General features: G+C 38.2%; 1 protein-coding gene across 15 annotated transcripts in view; it reads left to right on the forward strand.

Moving 5' to 3' along the window:
- DOCK9 (dedicator of cytokinesis 9) overlaps nucleotides 1–15,546 on the forward strand; it is a 334,214-nt gene extending 318,668 nt beyond the window's left edge. For 9 of the 15 annotated variants that reach the window (XM_075061515.1, XM_032771458.2, XM_075061519.1 and 6 more), the window contains 5 exons: nucleotides 684–894; nucleotides 5,581–5,771; nucleotides 10,300–10,400; nucleotides 10,590–10,728; nucleotides 14,296–15,546. In XM_075061515.1, coding sequence (XP_074917616.1) covers nucleotides 684–894; nucleotides 5,581–5,771; nucleotides 10,300–10,400; nucleotides 10,590–10,728; nucleotides 14,296–14,418 — 765 coding nt within the window. In that variant the 3' untranslated portion in view covers nucleotides 14,419–15,546. The remainder of the gene's footprint in view (nucleotides 1–683; nucleotides 895–5,580; nucleotides 5,772–10,299; nucleotides 10,401–10,589; nucleotides 10,729–14,295) is intronic. The other 6 variants (XM_032771461.2, XM_032771471.2, XM_075061521.1 and 3 more) reach the window with 1 other exon arrangement.
- Nucleotides 15,547–18,506: the final 2,960 nt, after the last annotated feature.

Raw genomic sequence — 18,506 nt, forward strand, 5'->3', positions numbered from 1 at the left:
TCTACCCCAATATAACGCAACCCGATGTAACACTAATTCGGATACAACGCAGTAAAGCAGTGCTCGGGGGGCGGGGGGGCGCTGCACGCTCCAGCGGATCAAAGCAAGTTCAATATAACGCGGTTTCACCTATAATGCGTTAAGATTTTTTGGCTCCTGAGGACAGCGTTATATCAAGGTAGAGGTGTATTTCTCTCTGAGATGGTATGCTATAAAGAACATTTTTAACTAGTAACGACATGACATAATAATAATTTTTGACTTCAAGGTTATCCTTGTACCAGCCATAGAGAGACAGGACACCAGTATTTGTTTCCTCACTTTTGAGTGCTCAGTTGTGCAGACTTAATCTTCTGTTAATGTAGCATCTTAATGGAATTTAGTATAATTTGCTATGTTGACACTGCTCTGTGTATGTGTCTCTTATCTGCAGTCCTGTACTCTAAAAATGTAGAAAATTGTGTTACTAGACAAATATATTAATGTTATACTATCACTGCCTGTAACTTTTAAGTTAATAAAGGAAGGTACTTCAGTTTTGACGTCAGTGGAGCTCAGGGGTTTCACACCTGGATTTACTTGCAGAACCAGAGCCAAATTTACTTTGTAAAAACTATACAATTTCAAATTAAAAAATCAACTTTAAATAGTTAAAATTTAAATATTTTTCTATTTTTCTAAAGGTGAATCCCAAGGATTTGGACTCAAAATATGCATATATACAAGTTACACACGTAGTCCCATACTTTGAAGAAAAGGAATTGCAAGAGAGAAAAACAGAGTTTGAAAGAACTCACAATATTCGTCGTTTTATGTTTGAAATGCCATTTACTCTATCTGGTAAAAGACGAGGAGGAGTGGAAGAACAGTGTAAACGGCGAACTATTTTGACAGGTATTGTATGATGGATTTCTCTTTTTAAAGAGGACTGCTTTTTTAATTATGTCTTCATATTTAGCTCTTGGTGTTCGGAATTCTGTAAGTGAATAACCTCTTGTGTTTTGTAAGGAGAATCCCAATTCATTTCAAAGATTTCCTGCAAGACTGTTGATGGTTGCTACTAAAGCAAAATAAACCCACAGAGTAGGTGTAGGCCAAACAAACTTCTTTTCTTTCAAACTATACATACACTTCATGATGGTATTTTTAAATGTAACAAAGAAGTCCTCTTACATTTCTGTAAGAGAGTATTGATCCTATGGCAGTACATTTTGTCATGTGATCCCTTTACACTCCGATAACTGCTGATTAGAGAATGTGGAGGAAGATGACATAAGAATAGGATCCCACATAGCTTTTACTTTCAAATTAATATTTTTGTTTTGGATAAAGGGGTTCCTCATTCTTTCTTTTTTGTGCTTATTTCCCTTACTTATAATGCAATAAATAATAAGAATATGGAAACTAGGGCTAAGAGTTATCTCCGTATCAGTTAGGGCTGTGATCTTGGATAAGACACCTCCATGGAAAACCTATGTGCTGTAAGAATCAGTGATTGTGATTCAGCGAATGTCAATCTTCCTTCTTGGATTGGTACTTAATTAGTGCCTCAAGATGTTGTCAAAAATACCTGTGTTACTGGAAAAGCTGCTGATCTGGCTGTGTCATAGGATTGAGTTAGTTGGTTTGCTCTGTCATGAACTTCCAGTATGATCTTGGGTGAGTCATTCACTAGTTTGTCTTAACTTTCCCATTGTTATCTTTAAAATGAGCATAATAAACTTCTCTGTCTCTTATGAGTGTGGATGTAAGTGGCTGGATTCACTAATGCCTACAGAATACTTTGTGGTCTCTATATGGAAGGCACTACAGAAGTGTGAAGTGTTACATTTTAGCCCAAAGATAATATTTAAACCTGGGCTCCTGACCATTTCTAGTAACTAAACTTCTCTCTAGGCTTTGATCTAAAGTAGGAGCATTAACCCAAATGTCCTTATTGTATTACAGTTTGGGTATTTTCAGTCCACTTGCCTAAAAACCCTATCTTGTTTAAGTATTTTTCATTTCCCATCCAGAAATATTGCATAGGGTTAGACTTGCTACTTGAGCAGTCTGGAGGTTTTTCCAATGGAAAATTCCAGTTCTCTGAAATCAAAACATTCTGCATGAATATATTAATTTCTATGAAACTTTTGACAGAAACCAGGTAGGTTCCATCGGAAACTTGCCTGGTTTCCGCCCTGCCTCCTTGGCAGCCTGGGTTTCCAGATCTTCAGCTCCCCAGGCTTCCAGGACTTGAAGCTCCATGGGACACCAGGGAGCATATTTCATTTTGGATTAACAAATTATTGTGGGCTTGCAGTTCCATGAAAAAAATGAAGTTTTTGGATTTTCATCCTGATTCAGGATTTAAAAAAAAAAAATTAAAAAAAATTGAAAATTTTGGAAGTTCTTTTCCCAGCTAGTTCTAGTAACTACACTTGTGTAGTTGGAGAACTGATTCTCCTTCTAGAGTGCTTGCACAGCCTCCGCTGTTAGCATCCAGTGGGCCTGCTTGAACCCTCTTACTGCCACATCTTAAGCCAGAAGATATAAAGGGGAACTCTTTCCCAGCTGCTGTTTTGTTCTAGTTAACTCCCAAAGGAGCAGCAAGTGAGAATCTACCAGTATCCTGGATACTTTTGTCTGTCAGTACCCTTACTCTATCCAATATGGATTTCTTTGCTTTTAGCTTTTTAGTTAGATTGTTTTAGTTCTGCAGCATTGTGACCCTACTGGTGTTTGACCTCATTTACAAAACCCTTCATTCTCCATTTCTATGTTGATTATACACCATGGTTAGCTCACAGGATTTGGGTCTTAATTCTTCTTTTTTCCGAGTCTCCATCTCCAGTTGGTACCATGGCTGATCCCAGTAAAAACACCATCTTTAAGCTTTGCCAATCAAAAAATGCTATAATAATTGTTACTGATGACTATGTATGTTGCTTCGATGAGGGTCACAATGCAGATTAAATACACAGGCATCACTATCACCTTGAATTCAAAGAGAGTAGGAAGGCTGCCTGAAACTCCATCTGTTAGAAGAGGTGGTTAATGCCATTTGTCAGAGCTTGAGAAGCCTGGAAAGGTCACATCAAAGGGCACCTCAGCATCAGTCTCATGGCTAAGGCCAGTGCTGAGTCCACTGGGTCAACATCAAGGGGCTCTTCGATAGCTCTGACATTTGGTAAACCAAAAATGTTAGGGTTGAAGCTGAGAATACCAGGACGGCTAACTCAAAGACCTTTGACCTGGAAAACTTACAGTGACTCTTTGAAGGTGACTTCCAAAGTATTTTTTTAATTGAATTTGTGCCTTTTTTCTTATTAAGTTTTTATCTTAGTAAATCCAGAAATCACATATCTGGTCTTCCCTATTTTAACTAGAGGACTACTTTGGGACTTGTCTATATTGGAAAATGTATTGTGTTATACCAGTAACAGAGTCCTGTGGCACCTTATAGACTAACAGACGTATTGAAGCATAAGCTTTCGTGGGTGAATACCCACTTTGTCTGTTAGTCTATAAGGTGCCACAGGACTCTTTGTTGGTTTTTACAGATCCAGACTAACACGGCTACCCCTCTGATACTTGTGTTATACCACATGAACTAACACAGTGGTAAATACAACTTAGTTCACATTCTTCCTGCCCCTTTGAATTAAGAGGAAAATTACAAGGAGATGTTATGCAAGACTACTATGACTACCTCCATGGTTATTAGTTAGCAAATATTATAACCTTGTATCATAGCTACAATGTGTACATCTATTGCATACATAATTTTAAAAAATAATACACATATTGGTACACCTCTATCCTGGGGGATTTCATTCTCCAGTCCAGTATCTGAAATAGATTATGATATAGTAGTATTAATTTTCTGCTAGGAAAGTCTATCATTTAAAGGAAAATATAATTAAGTATGACTAAGAAGTTTAACAAATTAAATTTATAATCCTGTTTTGCAAAACATTCTTTGGTGAAAAGTGGCATTTTATTGTATAGTGTGACAAAGTTCGTCCTCTACCTTGGTGGGTCCTGCGCTTATTGGTGGATTTGCTTGCCTCACAGATTCACCATGTGGGTCGGAAAACAGCCCAGAGACCTTCCCCTCTGGTAGAAGCCACAGTCCAGGTCAATTTCTCCTGTATCTGATCAGGAGTTGGGAGGAACCCGGGCCCACCCGCTACTCCGGGTTCCAGGCCAGGGCCCTGTGGACTACAGCTGTCTAGAGTGCCTCCTAGTACAGCTGCGCAACAGCTACAACTCCCTAGGCTACTTCCCCAGGGCTTCTTCCGAACACCTTCTTTATCCTCACCGCAGGACCTTTCTCTTGGTGCCTGATAATGCTTGTACTCCTCAGTCTTCCAGCAATGTGTCTTCTCACTCTCAGCTCCTTGTGTCTCTTGCTCCCAGCTCCTCGCATGCACGCCACAAACTGAAGTGAGGTTCTTTTTAAACTCAGGTGCCCTGATTAGCTAGCCTGTCCTAACTGACTCTAGCAGTTCCTTAATTGGCTCCAGGTGTCTTAATTATCCTGCCTGTCTTAACTGGCTGTAGCAGATTCCTGATTACTCTAGTGCAGCCCCTGCTCTGGTCACTCAGGGAACAGAAAACTACTCATCCAGTGACCAGTATATTTGCCCTCTACCAGACTCCTGTACCCCACTGGGGTCTGGGTCTGTCACAATAGTTACCAAATTATTACATTTTTATAATTCTCTAAAGCAATTAATGTATCTAATTTTAAAAAACATATAAACTTCCTTTGCAAAAGAAGTTCAATTTAAGCACATGATTTTTTTATTGCTTCTGAACTGCAATAAATTAATTCACTTATATGCCAAGGTCAGGACCTGATTATTTTACATACTGAGTCATACATACTGTTTCCATTAGGATTATAACAAACAGTACTTTTTAAAAGAAGTACTGCATATTTATGTCATTCATAAGTTACTGTGTTGTATGCTTTGATCATTTGAGACAGAGTTTCCTGAAGTATGAGGCGCATCTCCTGGAATATGTAAATGTTCAGCACAACATGGTGGAGTTAAAGGGGAAGCAGGAGTGATTGGCTTCATTTTCATGAAAAGAGAATTGAGGACAGCTTTGAAAAGTTTGAAAAAGGCTGATTTAAGAAATGTTAGGAATTTGGTAATCCACAAAAGCAAGGAAATTCAGAGTTGGCTAACACTTGATTTCAGTAGTAACAGAATCACACTTCTGAAAATCCAACCCAAAATGTTTTAATAGTCTTATTTGGAATGTATTTATTTATTAACTAAAATGCCTTAAAAGGAAACTCTGAACTTTTTTTTATACTATTGCCAAGCAATACTGAAGGCTAATACTGAAAGATTTTGGAGAATAAACGTTTGTGGTGTTTTTCACTTTGTTTACTTCATGAATTTGGCAGCATTTTTTGTATCATGTAACAAGCAATTGTTTGCTGTATGGTTGTAGCAATGAAAAGCATTACTAGCAAAATAAACTTTTTTGAAGAATTTTGTAAAACTCCACCAACATATAATGTGTTTAAAATTAGCTTCATATAATCAGAAATTGATTACTTAATCTGTGTTTTTTTCCTAGCTATACATTGTTTCCCCTATGTGAAAAAGCGCATTCCTGTAATGTATCAGCACCATACAGATCTAAACCCAATTGAAGTAGCCATTGATGAAATGAGTAAGAAGGTTGTAGAGCTCAGGCAGCTTTGTTCTTCAACTGAAGTAGATATGATCAAACTGCAGCTAAAACTACAGGGAAGTGTCAGTGTTCAGGTAAGATCACATCCCTACCTGTGCACCAGATCTCATATATTGCTTTCCCCAACAAAATATGAAAAATGAATTTTCAGCATTTTTATCTTTAGAAAGTGTCCATTTTTATGTGAAATTATTGAATGTTTCATATATAAAATATGTATCATTCATTGTCCTAGATTATTTTTCATAACAATCCGTAACAGCTTTTGACAGTTAAACAAAGGACTCAAAGCTATGTGACTGACTTGTATGACCATCTTAGCTCCTTTTGGTTCCAGAGTGGGAGGCTGGAACAGGACTAAAACACTAGCTTCTCACATAACAGGGGTGAATTAATTCATTTTGCTTAATTTCAAACCCACTCTCCTGTTGGGTTCAAATGTTCTGTTCAAACTTAATCGTTACTGGGTTTGAATTCCAGTCAGATTCCTTCTAAAAAAAGAAGCCAAAAAGTGTCAGAACAGGGAAGGGAAAAGAGTGAAAATTGGAGCAGATAGTGAACATAAAGTTAAAAAAAGAACATGGGTTGAGAGAACATTTATAACAGAAAAAATTGTATACTTGTGTGAGATGATATTGCGGGAACTGGCAACAAGCAGTATATAGGTTGGTTAGCACTTTCCAGGCATCCTGTTCTATGACATAGGGCCTTGGCCTTATTTAGTGGACACAATGGATGCACAGAGGGACAGAATTAAGGTTGCCCCGGCAACCATAAATCTAGCACTTTCTGACTTTTGAGTGCTTGTCTTTACAACCGAAATGAGGTGTTTTTAATATAGCTTTTGTGTGCATGAGTTATATACACACACACACACACACACACACACACACACACACACACACACATTCTCTATCAAAGCCACTCATTTGTACCATCGTCGTTTTTGAGGGTGACAGCCCATCTCTAAAATGAGTTTGTCTTTAGCTATTAAACCTTTTATTTCTTTATTTATAATGTGACAATTTCAAAATTGTGATAGGTTGTAAAACAGTGTTAAAAAGATGCCTCCAACCAGTGTGCAACACACACATACACAAGATGCCATTGGAAGTAGCAGGAGGCTGGTGCTTTCAGGCAAGCTCTGTGGATTGCAGTGCAGTCACTGCTAGCCTTCTTCCCCTCTGTTGTTGACTTAGGTAACTACCTGAGGATGGTATCAGAGATTCTATATGCAAAAAACTAGAGAGAGAAATTATCAGGGGCCTCAAAATGAACTACATTACAAATTTTGATTTAAAGAACGAAGATTGGTGATCTGCTCAGTGTGACCATCTCTTTTTCTAGATGGCGAGCAATGATAATGTAGCTTTCAAACACTAACGTAGGAAAAGCAGCTGTGTCTTCACAGTTTAAAAAATTTAAGCTTCAGCAAAGATGGGTCTATCAACAATTATATTGTACAGGGACAATACTTATAAGCAGTACAGCTCATTTCATGATGCACTCACTATGCTTTACAAAGTGAAATCAGCATAGAGATGAATAGAACGAAGAGCTGAAGAACTTGGAGTTATTGGAAGTATTGAATATGAGGCATGACTAATCAAAGTAATTAATAACAGTGAACAAAATTGTCATGTGACAGCTGTTTGGCCTGTATGAAATGAGTTGTCCACATAGCAAGGAACCATTGGGCTCCCCTACAAGAATTGAGAGGTAGTTAATACACAGGGGCCCCTTCTCAAAAACTTCACCAGTAGTAGCCTGGCAACTATTTCAGACTCAAAAGGCTGTCTGCCTAGAAAAAGGTTTTGATCCCTAGACAGTGACAACTCCCCCCCCCCCCCAAAAAATAGAAACCAAAACATTTATAAAAGGCCAGAAAAGAAGAAAAAATTAAGAATCCTGATCTTTCTGAACTTTAGCTCATCCTCTTAAGAAGAGGAACTGTCAGCTTTAGACCATGATAACCTCAAGCCCTATGAGCAGGAGAGAGTCTTCTCTCCCAGATGTTTGAGGTCTTGTTGAAGAAAGTGGTGGACACCATCAGTATTCATCCGAAAAGAGAGGATGAGCAAGCAAAGTCCGGAAGCAGGTCCACAAACAAGACAGAATTTTCCATCTCCTTATGCCATTCTTTGAAGAATTCTTTAGGCAAGAACACATATTCCTTAAGATTAATGTATCTGTGGTTAAGAATATGAGAATTCTTGCAGAAGTTTAATTAGTTCATAAAGCCTCAGACCTGAGCCATCCTGAGAAGTGGCTTTAAAGCTTTGTTATGAATCATCAGAACTACTCTGGCAACGACTTTTCACAAGGGACATGGTATCATAAGCCTCACCTCCAAAACCACAATGAGTTTCATTGCTAAAGAAAATACTCCCTGGCTATTGTTTCAGAATAGACATATCCGGGGACTCTTTGAGGCTGGCAGAGAGGGCCATAGCCACAAACTCTGTAGCTGAACACCAGCTTTGGCTCCAACTCTGGATAGAGGTTAATTACTCTTAGCAAATTCTCTGTGCCTCAGAATTCTCTGGCAGACTCTCATTTGAGGGAAAAGCTTGAAGTGGTAATGAACAATAATACAGACAAGCCAAAGAGTTTGTTTCCCCTGTGAGGGCAGAACTACTTTTCATTCCTACTCACAACAAAGATTAAAGAGAGTGATTCCTGGTAACAGAGCATCATGAGGGAACCTGGATCAAAAAGTCAATCCAGACCCTCCTTCCAGTCCAAGTCATTAGTGAGACTGCAGCTGAGTGTATCTCTGCCCAGAAATAAATCTACGATCGTGGATATCTCACTTCTTAGACACACGATTTTGGTCAGCCTTAGTCAGAGGTCTAGGAGACCCCAATAACTGATACTCCCTGAAGTTCCATTCTCCTCCCTTTCCTTTTATTCCTCATCCAGCCTCGAGGGAGGGTGAGAAATGCCAAGCAATGCAAAAAGATATTGCATCTCCTAGGAGCAACAGAGCCTGTCTCATGAAGGATGGGGTATTCTTTTAGAATGTAAGGCCTTCAGGTATCTGTATTTGTACAGTACCCATCCAATGGGGCCTTTATGTGCTATCCCAAATATTTACTAATAAATAACAAAGGTTGAGAACCATTCCCAACAAGAAGTGCCCTCATCTGGTAGTGGAAATAGAAGCCCATAAGACAATAGGATTCAGACACACAATCCTCACCACAGATGACAGACCTTAGGATAAGAAGCACCCCTGAAGGACTGCAATAAGCAGGGAACATGGCCAAGGTCAAAGTGTCTAAAAAAGCATCAAATTCCTAGGGATAGAAATGATGAGGCTAGCTTCATAGGACTGTTAATTCACCTGCAATAGTAGAATGTGCTGGTTCAACCAGCCAACAGACAATACAATGACCATGGCAGGCACTAATCATCTGAACCAAACTGTTGGCAGATAAATTCAAAATGGTTTCTGAATCAGGAAGTGTTCAACTGTTACCCCGGAAGGTAGACCATCCCCAGAAAGGTTATTTACATCCAATCTGTTGTAACTAGGTACTTGTGCACTGAAGAAGCAGATCGACGATCTTTGAGAATAGACTGGCTCATAGATGGCCAAATGGGTTTATGTACAGGACCCTAACCCTCTTACCACCTTTTTTCCTGAACTAGTAGAAGAAACAAATATCATGGCTCCCCAAATTAGCCAAGAAGAGTGTGGTACTCAGGCCTAATGGAGCTATAGCAGAGGTGACCAATCTCTCTCCCCAGTGGTAGTGATCTCCTATCCCAGGTCTTGACTTTCTGAGCCTGCACTACCCGAGCCTGATAGCTTAACTATTGCTCTAGCATTTTTCATATTTTCAGTGAAGCTATGTGACCAGTCTTTGAGAGCCCCTGGTGTCTCTCAGTTCTCATTGACTCAGTTCTAGCAGGTGAAGGATCCATTCATTGATAAAGGACTGTCAAGCATGCTGTCTCTAAGAAAAGATTTTTATTGTTACTGTATATTTATTTAGATTGAATTACTGTCTGGAAGTGCTAGCCAGGTCTTGAACTGTACAGGCCTTCCCCAAAGAGTTTACAATCTTATGCTTTAAGATGAGCCTCAGCAAGTGGGTAAAATGGAGAGAGTGAATGGGGTAACAGTAATATGAGCATGTTTTTGCATAGGGAAGCTGTGTGCACAATTTTAGATAGTTTAGCAGTTTTTTAAATAATAGAGATAAATAAGCAGATCAGTATGAGCTCGCCATCTGCCTAGCATAGTAAGGAAGACAAAATTCCTATTTGTTGGCAGTCTTACCAGAGATTGTATTTTGCTGCCATCCTTCCCTCTAGGTCCCCCAGGTCAGGATGCATCACATTGAGATGGCAGCATGGGGAAATATATTGATGTGTTATACCTGTTGAATAAACAGAGGAGTTTTGTTTCCTATTTTATTTATTCAGTACTTTCAACAAACAGTAAATTCACTTAAGAAGAACAAACCAACCTAGCCATAACAAATAGTTTCACTATATACATGTGTAGGTATAAATATATATAAATGCTTTAGCTGGGACAATATGGTAATATAACAAATCAAATTCATTTTAAATTCTTTTGTCTTGTTTTAGGTTAATGCTGGTCCGTTAGCATATGCAAGAGCTTTCTTAGATGACACAAATACCAAAAAGTATCCAGACAATAAAGTGAAATTACTGAAGGAAGTTTTCAGGTAAACTGTCTGAATGTACACTGAATAACTTTTTAAAGACTGATGTTTTAGTCATTTACTTTAACATTACCAGTGTCATTGCCACACTAACAAGGTATTCTAAAACTAACAAGTAGCATTTGATATTTCTCCTCTGGATTTTGCATAAACATTATATCTTTTTCTTTTCTATATTTTATACAACTTCAGACAATTTGTTGAGGCTTGTGGTCTTGCTTTGGGTATAAATGAACGACTTATAAAGGAAGATCAGTTAGAATATCAAGAAGAAATGAAGGCTAACTACAGAGAAATGGCAAAAGAACTTTCTGAAATAATGCATGAACAAGTATGTACTGAATCCTAAATACTATATATAATGCCATCCAGGATATAGTCAACTATGCTATAATATGCACCATTACCTGCAGGGGAAATATTCAATCTTTTTTTTTCCAGTGTTCAACTCTTGCATCAGAAGTCTCCTACTATCCTGTGGTCACAACATGGTTTTCTTTAATTTTGTCAATAATTTGTCATATTTGTAAATGTTCACACATTTACTCCAAATGCAAATGAAATAATTTAATATTTGTAAATAGTCATTAATAATCAACAAGGATACAACAAAAACTCAAATTATTTTTTAAAATTGACGGTCAGTGAATAGTGTACATGGAGCTAAGTACAAAAGTTACTGTAGGTGGTCCTTACCCTACATAAGGTTTACTGAAATGATCCCATGTTAATTGTCAGAGAGTAATAATTTAATAGAGGGTAGGTGGCTTAAGACTTCACTTTTTAATGCTGAGAGTGGACATTTTTGTTGACTTCAGCCAAAATTTCTTTAAAATAAAAAATACTTAAATATTAAGATTTTTTCTTATAAGAAACTTAAGCATACATAATGTAATTATGTATAATACCTACATATAAAATTTTCTTCTGAAATAATATTCATTCTGACAATGTTACACAAAATATTTACTGCATATAAGTGTGAACTATGACTTTCTTAGGTATATTAATTATAAAATTTAAATATCTGTCCATAAATCATTTTGTACTCATTTCATTTTGTGATTGGCACCTTACAGTCTTGTTCACAATGTCATCTCTCCCTACAAAGGGTTTTCTGTTCTGTAGAATGAGTTCCATTTAATAACATTCATTGAGTTCTTGTTCTTGCAGAGAAGTGGGATTTTAAATGCATAGAACTGTAAGTTACATCTGTGTATCATCTTTAAATTTTTTATTTCTTAATAGTCTTTAGTTAACGTCATGTTCAAAATGTTACGGTGAAGCTTGGAGCATAACAAGTGCTATATAAGACTATTCACACGCGTACATCTTCTCTATCATACGTTTTCAAAGAAGAAAATTTACTACACATGACTTTTACAGTGTCACACAGCATAATGTGGGCATAGAAAACACATTTATTCTACAAAAACTATAAAAATTGTATTTACATATTCAGGGCCGGCTTTAGGCCGATTCCCCAGAATCGAGGCCCGCGCCTGAGGCGCCTTTTTAATTTTTTTTTACATACCTGGCGGCAGTCCGGGTCTTCAGCGGCACTTCAGCAGGAGGAGGTCCTTCACTCGCTCTGGGTCTTCGGCGGCATTTCAGCGGCAGGGGGTCCAGAGCAAGTGAAGGACCCCTTGCCGCTGAAGTGCCACCGAAGACCCGGACTGTGGCCAGGTATTCGAATCGGGCCCCGCAGTTCCTAAAGCCGGCCCTGTATACATTGGCATAAATGTATATGACTTTCAACAGATCTAGAGTGAAATTTTTTCCCTGCTGCAAAGAGCTTATAGTTGAAGGCAGAAAAGACTTGGGACAACAGTGCAAATGAGGTAAACTATATAGGAAAGATCATTGTAAGAAGTGGATTTAGAAGAAGTGAGATTGTGCTTGGTGGACAAAAATTGGGACAGTTTGACTAATAATATTTGAACCTGATGTGGTAAAAGGCAGGAATCTAGTGGAGAAGTTCAAAAAGAGGGATAATATGGCTTTAATGACAGGTGTTGACTGAGCAGCAGCATATTTTGGATAAGATAATGGAGGTATATGTGAGATGATGGAGGCCATAGAGAAGAGCATTGCAATAATCAGAGGAAAAATGGCAAAGACATGGACAAATGCTTTAGCAATGGCAATGGGGAGGGAAAGGCTGTATGTTAATATTACATAGGAAGAAATAATAGGGCATAATGAGAACTTGAATGTGGTCAAGAGGATGGAGGAGGTTGAGGAATCTAAAATAACACTGCAGTTAAAAGTCTAGAAAGATAGTAGCATTTTACCAACATGAGTGAGAGGAGGGATTATAGAGACGTTAAGCAGAACTAGGGAAAAATTGATTTAAGATGAGTGTAGGACTTAGGAGTAGATGTTTGAGGAACAGACATGGGGCATGAGGATAAAATTGATTCCCTTACATAGTTTCCCTTCCTGTGATTGTAAAACCTGATACATGATCTACTGTAAGGCTGCAGTAATGTACACTACTGTCATAATATTGCCAGTATGTTCTTATACAAATATGATACATTAGAAAATGTGCTAATTCAGTTAAATGTTAGTTAAAAGTGAAATGAGTCATTCTTTACAAGTTTTAAATTAAATTTCAACATTTGAAGGTCCTTATTGAGAAATAAAATTACAGTGTAAGAATTTAAATTTTAATTACAAATTATAATTCACAGGAAACCTTTTATCTGGAATTCATTTTGAATTCTTTAAAAATTAGATTTTATATGACTGTACCTCATTTCTATAGTTCAGAAATTCACAGAACGTTTCAGCAATTTAATTTTTGTTCTGCAGGCAATGAAAAAGCAAATTAATATCAACTGCCCTAAATAATTAGTGTAGAGATTAATCAGCTGATTGCAAGAACTTTAAATGTTATATGAAGGGGTTTTTTATATACAAATGAATCTTAACAGACTTCTCTCTTTCTCTCCTGTGCTGCTCGCAAACATGATCAGATGGGATGGTAATATTTTTTGTTTCTGATTTCAGGGTCTTTCTCTAGTTTTGTATAATTCCTTTTTACCACTGTAGCACAGGATGAACACTTTGCTTCATGGCACAAAACTGACTCAAGTTAGGAATAGACTTTGGGTCTCTTTAATCCTTTGTCCTACATCCGAAGTATATTATGGAGTCAGAGTGGCCATTTCTCACTGCGTAAGATCCCTTTTTTTGTGAGTCTATAGGCACCATCCTGAGGAATATGCTGTTCCACACTCCTGGTATTGAAATAACGCAGCCATTAGGGAAGAAGGGAACCTAGTTTCAGAGGGAGAATGGTGGAAGAGCAGTCCTAGTGGCAAAGCACAGCAAGGGTTTTGAATGATTAAGAAAGCTTTTGTATTAGCATTTTTTATATTTATCATTTAAATTGTCCATAATTCTTTCTCTGACAGCAGTCAAGAGTAAAACTTTTTTGTGTTTGGCTGAGAAGTCTACAAATGGACTTTCATTTTTATAATGCCCACTGTCCTGTCTGTCTGCATTTTTCCAAACTAGCTGAGATTTGATGATTGCTTCCTCCTTCCATCAGATGTTATTTCTATTGTTAACTTGTGAAAGGGGAGCTGTCTGAGTCTCAGCCAGCAAGAAAAGTGTAATCATTTAATTAGGAAGGTGTATCATCTGATGTTGGAGCAAGGTTTAGCACCCAATGCAATACTAGAATTGGATTCCTGGGAATAATGATAACCACCACAAAAGAGAAAATTGTATGCCATTGAAGACAATATGAAAAATAGATTAGATAAATTGTACATTCTGAAAATACTCCACTGTTTTATTGAGTTTATTTAATGATTTTATACATGATTTTGTGTACCTGTGATCAGTTTTTGAGTAAAGTTATAGCTCTGTTTATTTTCCATTTAAGATTGTTCCTGTTGAAGAAAAGACCAGTGTTATGTCTAATTCACTACACATTTTCAACGCCATAAGTGGAACTCCAACAAGCACAGCAGTTCATGGGATTCCCAGTTCTTCTTCAGTTGCATGAATGTTTTGTAAAGGAAAGTAATTTTTCTTAATATATGCATGGATTTGCTTTATTATTTGCACACTCAGGATGATTTTAAAGCTAAATATTGGACACTTGCAAGCCATGTAAATTAGCACACTAAAACACTGAGCACAGTAAATCTCGGAACAGGCGGGAAGAAACAATAGTGGTGATAGACTTCTAAAATAAATAGAAAGGTGAGCATATATTTTTAAATTTTGCTGGCAACATTAAAAGTTTTCATGTCTTTGCAGAGGTCTGTCTTGGGAACTTTTATGATAGTTAATTTCTCTTTTTCCTTAGAAAGTATTATTAAAATGAATGGCACATTACACAAAGGTGGTGTAGAATGTACGTTTGCAGATATATAATATTCAGATGTTCTTTTTATGTATGGCACATACAGATTGATTCCAAGTTCAAGAACTATTTTGGGACTAGATCAAGACACTATTTTTTTTTTTTAATTTAATGGAACTGACACTAGTAGTTTTTGTACCATTGACAAATTGTTGTGCTCCATTTTATACCTTGTTGGCATGTTGAAAGTATGTGAGCTTAAAGCTGATGGAAGAATTAAGTACAACCAAAGGTCTGTATTAATGAACACCAAGCACCAAGTTACACTAGAATATAAGTAGTGGTAAACTGATTTGTACATATTGTTTGTTAATCCAGTCCATAGATTCTGTACATAAATGTATTACATTTCTAAACAATTTTTCAATAGTCATAGCAGCTCTCAAGCCTTCTGCTTTAAATTTAATTGTGACATGTTTGTGCTCATGCCAAGTATATGCCATATACAGTTTGTTTATTCTTGTATATAAAGAAGTGCAATATGAAGATGTATACAGTCTTTGCTATGTTAGGTTTATACACTGTTTTGAAAAAAATCATCCCTTTTGCCAAAGTAATGGAATACAAAATAGGTGATCATATTCTGTTAATGGTGGTGTAATTTAAAGCTTTTACCATATTATTGTTCTTTTAAAACACTAATTTAGTAATTTTATATTTGGGGAAATAAAAGTTTTAAATTTTATTTAACTGGAAGCACTGTCCTGCTGTAATTAAACATTCTGTACTACATCTGTATTAAAAAAGTAGCTAATTTCTCTACAACGTGTTCTGGGTTCTATTATTTGACAGTTTATACATTAAGGAGCAAGAACTAAAAAAATGCACTCATACAAAATTAGATTATTGCCATTAAAATATGATAAATACAATATGGAAGTTCTATGAATTATTTCTCTACAGTGGCGATATTACCGGTGGTATACTCCTACACATTCATTGTTAGTTTATTACCTCCATAGAAATTCTGCTCACTGAAGCAGTCCTTTCATGAATCCATCCAAAAAATACTTGTAGTAATAACTTACGCTGCCCTTAATAACCAGTAAATTAGTTCCATTGACCCTGCCACCAAAAAAAAAAATTTTTTTTTTCATAAGGCAATACTTGAGAAATTTTTCTCATCCTTACAACATGGATGTGGTGACATTTTCATTAGTAAGGGGTGAATATCTATTGTCATTGTTTGCCTATGGTATTTGGAGAGACATCATTTTTGTTTTATAGCACTGATACATAGTAAGTATTGGCTCTCATGGTATTGAAGTGAAATTCTGAATAACACAGCTTCAGATATATTGTTGAAAGATACCTGTTTGCAAAAAGGGGGGATTGTTTTACTTTAAAAAGGGAAGTAGCTAGGGAAGTAAAAAGGGTAGTGGCTAGTGAACACTTGAAGCTGTAGCAAGACAGACTTCTTTCTTATGAGTCCTCCATCTTTGTATCAGTCATCTGTGGATATGGAAATCCTTTATAGATGTGTGTAGCTACCCTCATTTTATGTGTTGGGAAAATGTCCCTTCAAAAAAAATTGTTTAGGAAGTCTACCAGTGAAAATGTTTCATTGAATTTCTTTAAAAAAAAAAAAAAATTACCTGCAGGATTTATAATTGAAACCAGGGGTAGGCAACCTATGGCACGTGTGCTGAAGGCGGCACGCCAGCTGATTTTCAGCGGCACTCACACTGCCCCGGTCCTGGCCAACCAGTCTGAAGGGGCTCGCAAGTTAAGTTAAATTTAATGAAATTCTAACCATTAAAAAAAATATTATTTACATACACAATAGTTTAGTTAATTAGAGCTTAAGAAAGAGACCTTTAAAACGTAAAATGTATGACTGGCACGCGAAACCTAAATTAGAGGACATAAATGAAGACTCGCACAGCACTTCTGAAAGTTGCCGACAACTGATAACAATGCGCACCCTCAATATATAAAACTAAAAAGTTAATTTAAAATTGGATGTAAAACAAAAATGAGAGAAATTAGCTCACTGCCCAAGAGCTGACTATACAAAAAGGAGGAAAGAGCATAAAAGGAAAGTTTGAACGCTAGAGCCTCTTGTAATGGCTGAGCCGAATCAGTGGGCGGGGCATCACTTAGCCCAGGGCTTTATAAAGGCCGTGCACGAGCCACCAGGGACCTCGCGACCAGGCTGCTAACAGGGAGTTTCCGCAAGGGAGGTGGAAGGGAGGAGGAAGGGAGGGGGTCCCCTTTCGGTCCGATTCATGACTCTTTAATCTCTAAACCTATAAACCAAAATACATCCAAAACCTTCTCGTTTACAGCAAGCAGAGCGACAGGAGCTGGCAAGACAGGGGAGTTTGAGAGGGAGTTTGAACGAGAGGGACAGGTTTAAGAGGTTAGGAAAGACCGCACACTGTGGCAGCCACGGCGGCTGTCTCCTCCACTTGTGCCTGTTAGCCAGACAGAGCACCAGAGCATGGATACTTCTACTACCAGCGGTGTGTTTTTTGCAAGACGTAACTGGCAATTTCCCATTTACTGATATCCAGGCCTGGGGAGGGGGGGTATCCAGTGTGAAAGGTGCCCTACTGGTGGAGTACTCGCAGGCAGCAGGGGAGAGCTAACGGGAGGAGGTGGCTAGGTTGAGGAGCACCGGATCAGAGAATCCTGGACAGTGTCCATTGGGAGACAGCAGGTAGCGTCCAGTTCACAGACTGCTGACACACCCTGGTGCGGAGGCAGATGGCTCAGGTGGAACGGCAGCTGGTTACTTCTGCAGCGGGCCATGCTTTTTTTTTTGTTTTTTTATGTCATTTTTGGCTCACAGTAGGGGGACAGTACTGATTTTGGCAGAAATAACCCCGCTCGAGTTCTAGGGTGACTCTTCGGAGTGCTCTTGACGTGTTCAGGGAGTTGTTGAGTAGAGGTAGGTTGGAACCCCAGTGGACCAGGTAAGGTGTAAATTGTTGAAGTTCCTACCCTTGTCCATCGACGGTAGATGACAAACATCTCTGCAAGCCTTGTATACAATGCTGCCTGCCGGGCTCTGTATCCTAAATGTTACAGAGGCATTGTCGAGGATTATCCGCCTTCTGACTACTACTACCCCATGCTACTCATCCATGGTGGGCACAAATGATACTGCGAGGTGTGACGGCTGAAGTGGATCAAGAGTGACTACAGGGCTCTGGGAGTAGCTATGAGTGTGAAGGGAAGTTTTGGATGCGCAGGGGTATTCTCTTTCGATTCTTCCTGTCAAAGGTAGGGGCCCGGGCAGAGACAGATGCATCATGGAGGTGAATGCCTGGCTGCGAAGATGGTTGTCGCCAGGAGGGCTTTGCCTCCTTGACCACGAGGATGCTATTCGAGGAAGGACTGCTAGGCAGAGATGGCGTTCACCTTTCGAGGAGGGGAAAGACCCTATTTTTGCACACAGACTGGCCTAACCTAGTGAGGAGGCTTTAAACTAGGTTCGACGGGGAACAGGTGAGCAAAGCCCACAGTAAGTGGGACACGGAAGACCGGAGATGGGTCAGAAACAAGAGGCATCGTGGCGCTATAATGGCAGAGAGAAATAGGGAGTCGGGCAAAACTGGGAGGCAAAGATCAAACAGTATCTTAGATGCCTATATACAAATGCGAGAAGTATGGGTAATAAGCAGGAAGAAAAAAAAAATGGAAGTGCTAATATAAATAATTTACAAAGTACCAATCTATGACATTGTTGGCATCACTGAAAACTTGGTGGGATAATACAC

The sequence above is a fragment of the Chelonoidis abingdonii genome, chromosome 1 (assembly GCF_003597395.2).
Source record: "Chelonoidis abingdonii isolate Lonesome George chromosome 1, CheloAbing_2.0, whole genome shotgun sequence".
Taxonomy (NCBI): domain Eukaryota; kingdom Metazoa; phylum Chordata; order Testudines; family Testudinidae; genus Chelonoidis; species Chelonoidis abingdonii.